This window comes from Malus domestica, chromosome 16, assembly GCF_042453785.1.
Source record: "Malus domestica chromosome 16, GDT2T_hap1".
NCBI classification, from domain to species: domain Eukaryota; kingdom Viridiplantae; phylum Streptophyta; class Magnoliopsida; order Rosales; family Rosaceae; genus Malus; species Malus domestica.
This window is the reverse complement of record NC_091676.1, coordinates 26,741,444-26,747,443: the sequence shown is the minus strand read 5'-3', so window position 1 is coordinate 26,747,443 and position 6,000 is coordinate 26,741,444. Positions and strand designations below refer to the sequence as shown.

General features: G+C 38.4%; 1 protein-coding gene across 1 annotated transcript; it reads right to left on the bottom strand.

The window, feature by feature from the left end:
• Positions 1 to 295: 295 nt before the first annotated feature.
• Positions 296 to 4,654, bottom strand: LOC114822212 (putative clathrin assembly protein At5g57200). Its single transcript, XM_029096502.2, has 15 exons — positions 4,416 to 4,654; positions 4,220 to 4,289; positions 3,794 to 3,891; positions 3,484 to 3,622; positions 3,265 to 3,392; positions 3,070 to 3,162; positions 2,882 to 2,932; positions 2,719 to 2,784; positions 2,544 to 2,609; positions 2,373 to 2,453; positions 2,213 to 2,290; positions 1,865 to 2,041; positions 1,693 to 1,768; positions 1,461 to 1,579; positions 296 to 960 (listed from the first exon to the last, which is right to left on the bottom strand). Exons 1-15 carry the CDS (start codon positions 4,503 to 4,505, stop codon positions 547 to 549), a joined length of 1,746 nt encoding a protein of 581 aa, XP_028952335.1. The 5' UTR covers positions 4,506 to 4,654; the 3' UTR covers positions 296 to 546.
• Positions 4,655 to 6,000: the final 1,346 nt, after the last annotated feature.

Here is a 6,000-nt window from a genome sequence, read left to right as displayed (position 1 = left end):
CTTTTAGAACCTTGGTCCTTTATACAGTTCAGTCAAATAGACCTACAGCATTCAAGTTGTGTGAAATTTTGAATTACTTTGTTTAACCATACGATCTCTTTGAAAACAGGATACCATTGTGACACAGTCGGTAAAACTATATCTATATGGTCTTTGTTCTTCCTCTTTTTTGTCAAATGATAAGAAATTTTATTAAATACGAACGCAACACACTGTATGAATGAAAATGCAACTCAACGTGCTATAGAAAAAGGTTTAAGTTCTCGGTCAGAGACTTGATGTAATAAGGAAGAAATGCAACTCAACGTCGAACTTGCATTGATGAAATTTGTGTATACATGTTGAACTTGTGATACGCACCCGTAAACACTGAACAACGAGCAAATGTTTGATCCAAATAGCAAGTCGTTTGATATGCATTCCGTTGTTGTCAAGGGCCCACCGAAACAATATACAGATTAAACAAAGAATAAGCTCATCAAAGTCACACTATTACTCCAAAGAATGAAAAAATAGTTGGAATAAAATCATGAAATAAGTGGTCTTCTATATTAGGTTTTGGTTTCCCTGATGTGACGTTGTACTCGGAGGGAAGCTGAATGGATCTCCGAACGGGTTTGAAGAGCTCGCGGGCTGCATTGGTTGAGAATATTGAGAATAATACGGGTGAGGTACCACCATCATGTTGTGCTGTTGTTGGTATTGTTGTTGTTGCTGCTGCATGATTTCTTGGTGCTGGTGTTGTTGCTGCGCCATGAGCGCCATTTGCACATTTGTCGGAGGTGCTACGCTGTTGGACATTGCAAATGGGTCGTGTACGGGCTGTTGTGTTTGTTGTTCAAATGGATTTTGCAAGCTCGTCGCGCCATAACCATACCCTGCATTCTGGAGTTGTAACTGTCTCCTGGCACCTTCATCTTCATACAAACTATCAAGTAATAGCTTGTCAAAGCCACCAGCCTGAACCAAAACCCAAACCATGTTCATCAATACACAGAATAATAATATGAATACTAATCTATAAATGTTAGTTAATCGCAGGGGCATGTAGCTCCAGTGGTAATTGTGCATTTACCACCACACCGAAAACAAGAGTTAGAACCTCCCTTCCCCCTCTGGCCTCCTTTTTACCACAGAAAAAGTGATTGAGGCCCGAAAACTCATTCGAGCTGGAATTCAGCGACGCAAACAACTGCAATTTCAAATTATGATGCATATACTTAACTACACAACCCTAGACGAAGCTAGATTTCAGATTCTTCAGTTCCGTGATTCAGAAGAAAGTGCGAAAGTGATTATGCATGCATTCCGAATCATGCAGTCGCCAAAGTTAACACTGAAAGAAATCAAATCCCAAACTGTATAGAAGGAGCAACCAGAGCTCGTAGTATACATACCATTGCACTGGAAACGAAAGGGCAGGAAAATAAAATCTTTTTTGGAAAGCAAAGAAGACTAACCAACTTTCTGTCTACAGGCACTTGGCTGGTATGATTGCTTGGTGTGGTTACCAGTGCTAGCTCCCAACCGGAAGTCCCAGCAAAATCATTGAAACACGCTCCAGGTTTTTGTTCACTGCCTGCAAATGTATAAATGGTTTGACTTATAAAACAGAATTCATAATGTATCAGCGAACAATCTTCAAATTCAACAATGCAGACATATGTAAAGATATCATACAACAAAACTTACCCTGTGGAACAATGGCAAGAGCTAAGGCATTGCTTTCTTCGATTTCTGCAGCTTTTGGATTAATTTCCCTTAAACCCTAGACAATGAAAAGGAAAAGTACAACATAAATGGCAGATATCCACAAATTGACATCAGAGAAAACAGGTACATGCCCATGTATACAATATCATACAAGCAGATCAGTGTCATCAGTTGATATCAAAGGAGGAGGTTCGACTTCCTCTTCCTTGGGTTGGGGTTCTTCCTCTGTTTTCGGCAGTGGCTCCTCAACTTTTTCATCTTGTTTTTCAGGCTCTGGAGGAGGAGATTCTTCGGGTCTCTGAGGCTGCTCGTCTGTCACCTGGTATTCCTATTGTCGGACAAAATTATCAGAAATTTGAATAAAACACCGATAGTTCAAATGTTTAAATAAGCATGAACCTTGTATATACAGCGTGTAAACAGCAATTAGCATGCAACAAAAATGTGAAAACACTTATCTAGTACTCAAATGTTCATACTCATATGGATGCTATCTCACCAGTCTCCTGTTAACGGAACCTGACTGAGGCGCCTCCTTTATATACTCCTCCATTGTTGCAAGAAATGACGGTGGGGGCTGTTTAGTGTAGAGAAGAAAAGGTGTGAGAGACTATGCAATGGAATCAACTTAATTATTCTAGTAGAAAGCGAAGTGGAACCTGTCTCAATGTTGGAAACTGAAAGGTTCTAGCAAGATCCAAACCCTTGCAGTATTCATAAAAATCAGCAAGCCCTTCAGCCTGCAGCTCGGTAAAGTAAAAACAGCTTCTGAGGGGATCCTTATTAATTTAACTGCTCCAGAGAGAGAAGAACAAAGTACCATTGTATACCTGTTGGCCAGCTCTTTTGTAAATATTGAGGGCTTTAACTGCATCGTATCTTGACATATCAAAGAACTGCATGAACATGTAACTCTAGTTTTTATAATTGAAAATTGTAAAAATGGAAAGTATCATATAAACCCGATTCATTTCAGAGAAACGTAAGGGTCCAGTAGAGCCTTACCATGTCAACGAGATTTATAATTCCGTCATTGATGGCACAGTATATTTTAAAGCTCTCTTTCAATATCTACGTGGAAAGGAAACATTGTTGAAACTCAGAAGCAACTTGTAGAAATGCATATATTATATTTTCTCAAGGAACTTCGGTTATCTATCATGCATACCAGAGCCAAGGCATATTGTATGAGGTAATTGTTATAAGCTGTCCCCTCCGGCTGCAAAATAGGAGCAAATCAGAAGTTCCCGACCGAAAGATAAATGGCTCATTCAGACTGTTTCGTCAAGGCCATCCTTATTAATGTCATGGACCAACTAAAGCATTTTTCTATAAAGAACGAAGCCAGATCAGTACCTGGCAACCCATAAGGCGGAAAAGAAGTTGCTGCAGTGCAGGTAGCTGCTCCAACAGCTCATCAGCACCCAGCGTTCGTGTTCTACTATGGACCTGGTGGAGTTAATGGTATCTTTGTTATACTAAAGTTGATCATGAAGAACAATGTGAGGCAACAAAATTTTAAATCATGAAAATGGCAAACACAAACCACACCTTGGTTGATCCTGGCGACGTTTTTGTCAAACGCTCTGCCTCAATGTCATATTTCAAAACTCGAAAACACTCCAGCCGTTCTTCTAAAAAGAGTGCATATGTCCTCACCCAAGCGGAGCAATCCCAAGCTGCAAGATACAAGTTGGTGTAAGAAGGGACTGTTACAACATCGGCCACATGTTACATAATATACAGTCATGGAAGGCGGAATCATTTTACCAAGGGGACTTGAGTCATCTTTAAAATTGGAAATTTGGAGAATGTGTCCTCTCTGCGAATAGTTCAAAAGCTCCTCTCTGAAGGTAGGATCACCCTCTCTCAATGTTCTATGAATAACTATCAACGTCTTTATGGCAACCTGTAGATTGTAAGTTCACTTGTTAAGTGATTTGTTAGATTTTAACAAATATTTTGCTACTGCTACTGATCATACTTTTCCTACATGCATGTCGTACCAATTATGAACGACAACAAAAACAACAATAACAAGAACAAGAAGAAGAAGAGAAGGAATAAATAAGGACATTACAATCCAACTCCGTGTCTTGGACAATCTCTTGGCCAGCGCATGAATGCAGTATGCTACATCTGCACGTGGACGTGTCACTGATGTCGCGGAGAAAATCTCTGGGCCGCAGAACAATAAAAACAAAAGTACACCAAAAAATTAATCAACTGAATTGAGATAGCTCATTAATGTAGTAATGCAAGAATAGAATCATAAATAGCAAGTGCAAGGCCAATGAGCACAATTGCAAATCTGATGACCATTATTTTTACAGGTTGGTGCTATCGACTCACTTCTTTTTACCATTCACATGCAATCCGAAGGCCGGAAATAGCACCACCCTTTTTATAATGCAGATTCAGATCCTCATCATACAATCAAATAATAAATCCATACGGACAAATCCACAAATGTAGGAAATCAAATGCAAGAGACAAATCAACTCACTTCGAACGTGACGTTCCTTTGGAGGGTACTCTACGTGACTGGTGGCCTTCACAGTGGCAATATCCAAATCCTTGAAACAACAACAAAAAGTTCAGACATCCCCAACATTTCACCAAATATCGAAAAACCAAAATGCAAGGCATCACAAAGCTCATCAAAACAAAACCCAGAAATCCATAACGGTTCTTTTTCGCACCTTGAATTCGCTGTTGACCTTGATGAGGCCAACCTTTGTAGAGTCCTTCAGAGCTCCATAGGCCTTCCTAAAGCTCTGAAAAGTACCCATAAAAAATAAAACTCTCTTTTATTTATTTATTGGGTTTTTTCAAAAAACACCAACACTTTTAATGTGTTGGGGTTAGAGAGATCCAATCATTGATACGAAGTCAGAGGAGGAGGAGATGGTGGTGATGAAGGTGGTGATTGTGAAAGATGACGTTCTTCTTCTTCTTCCGAAACCGAGTGGTTCCAACAACAAAAACAACCAACGACTCTCTCCTCCCCTCCAAAATGTGCGCAACTGGAAGGACTATTATTATATCGGTATTTTTGTAGTTTTATTCTCTATTTGTTATTTCTCTTTTTTTTCATGTTTGTTGTTGGAACAGATATATTGTCACCGTAGCGTTTTATATTATTCTTCTTCACATTTTGTGTTGTACTATTAACCCAAGCAGTATACTTATGTTATATAAGTGGCCTTCCCATTGATCAAGGGGCTATAATGTTTGAGATTTTAATAATATAATTTAAATACATTTTATTTTTCATGTCATATAAATGTAATTTTCTTAAGAGAAGCCATGGAAGCATAGGGATGTTAGAAAGTGGCGGTTGGATTGATTTCGAGAATAGAAAATGGCGGGTATCTTTCTTGCTTCGGAAAGTACTGAAATACCCATGATGGTTTATGGCTTGGTGGGGAGAGGGTGGTGTTTTTGGTCATTTGGATTAATTTAGTACACAATATGGAGTTTTCCTCCGTTTGGAATCAGGTTCTGATTGATTACCAAATGCCAAGTACAGGCTGGTTAAGAGTGTGGAATGGGAGGACAGGCTGGAAGCATAAGGTGAACCACCACCTACACCACACCACTTTAAAATCTTAGCAGAACATGAAACGAGTTCACCACTACATAGTGTTTCGGTTTAATTTTACAATGTCATATGTTTATAAAGTCGAAAAAAATATGATTTTGTATTATTAAATCGGAACGCTAGTGAATGTCAATGTGTTCCATTCAAGTCATTCCCTCAAATGGGGTCTTCAATGAAATCTTAAGAGTTTCGAAAAGAAGATTTGCCCAAATGGGAGAGTTCATTGTTCACAGCTGTGTAATTTAAAGAAGTTATATGTTTCTCATACTCATATCTATGTATTTTTTATCGTAAGATTGTAAATCTAACATTGAATATGTCACTTGGCTTGGGAGATTGACTTGTCTCAAGTTATTGGTGTGAAATGAAGACACAAAAACAAGTATGTAAATATTCAATAGAGAGTGAGTTTACTGAACGTGATCAAATAATAGTTATTATATGAAAGTTTTACTTGTATGTCAAATAAGAAAACTATATTGTTGCAACAATGCAATTAGTCAGTAGACTGAGACACTACAATTGCTTTATAGATATATATATATATTATCATTTAATGATGCATCATGACCCTAGTGTTTGTGTGGTGCACTCTTGGTTTCATTAACATATTCAGAGATGAAAGTGGGCGTACAACAAAGAATCTCAAAAGGGTTTTAAAACAAATAAACTTCGCCATTGTG

Bases quoted from the DNA above. Each gene is read 5' to 3' on its own strand.
- LOC114822212 (XM_029096502.2), bottom strand. From the start codon at position 4,505: ATGGGTACTTTTCAGAGCTTTAGGAAGGCCTATGGAGCTCTGAAGGAC. The intron at 3,393-3,483 runs GTAAAATGATTC...TGTATCTTGCAG, and splicing joins AGATGACTCAAGTCCCCTTG to CTTGGGATTGCTCCGCTTGG. The intron at 2,454-2,543 runs GTATACAATGGT...ACCGAGCTGCAG, and splicing joins ACAAAAGAGCTGGCCAACAG to GCTGAAGGGCTTGCTGATTT.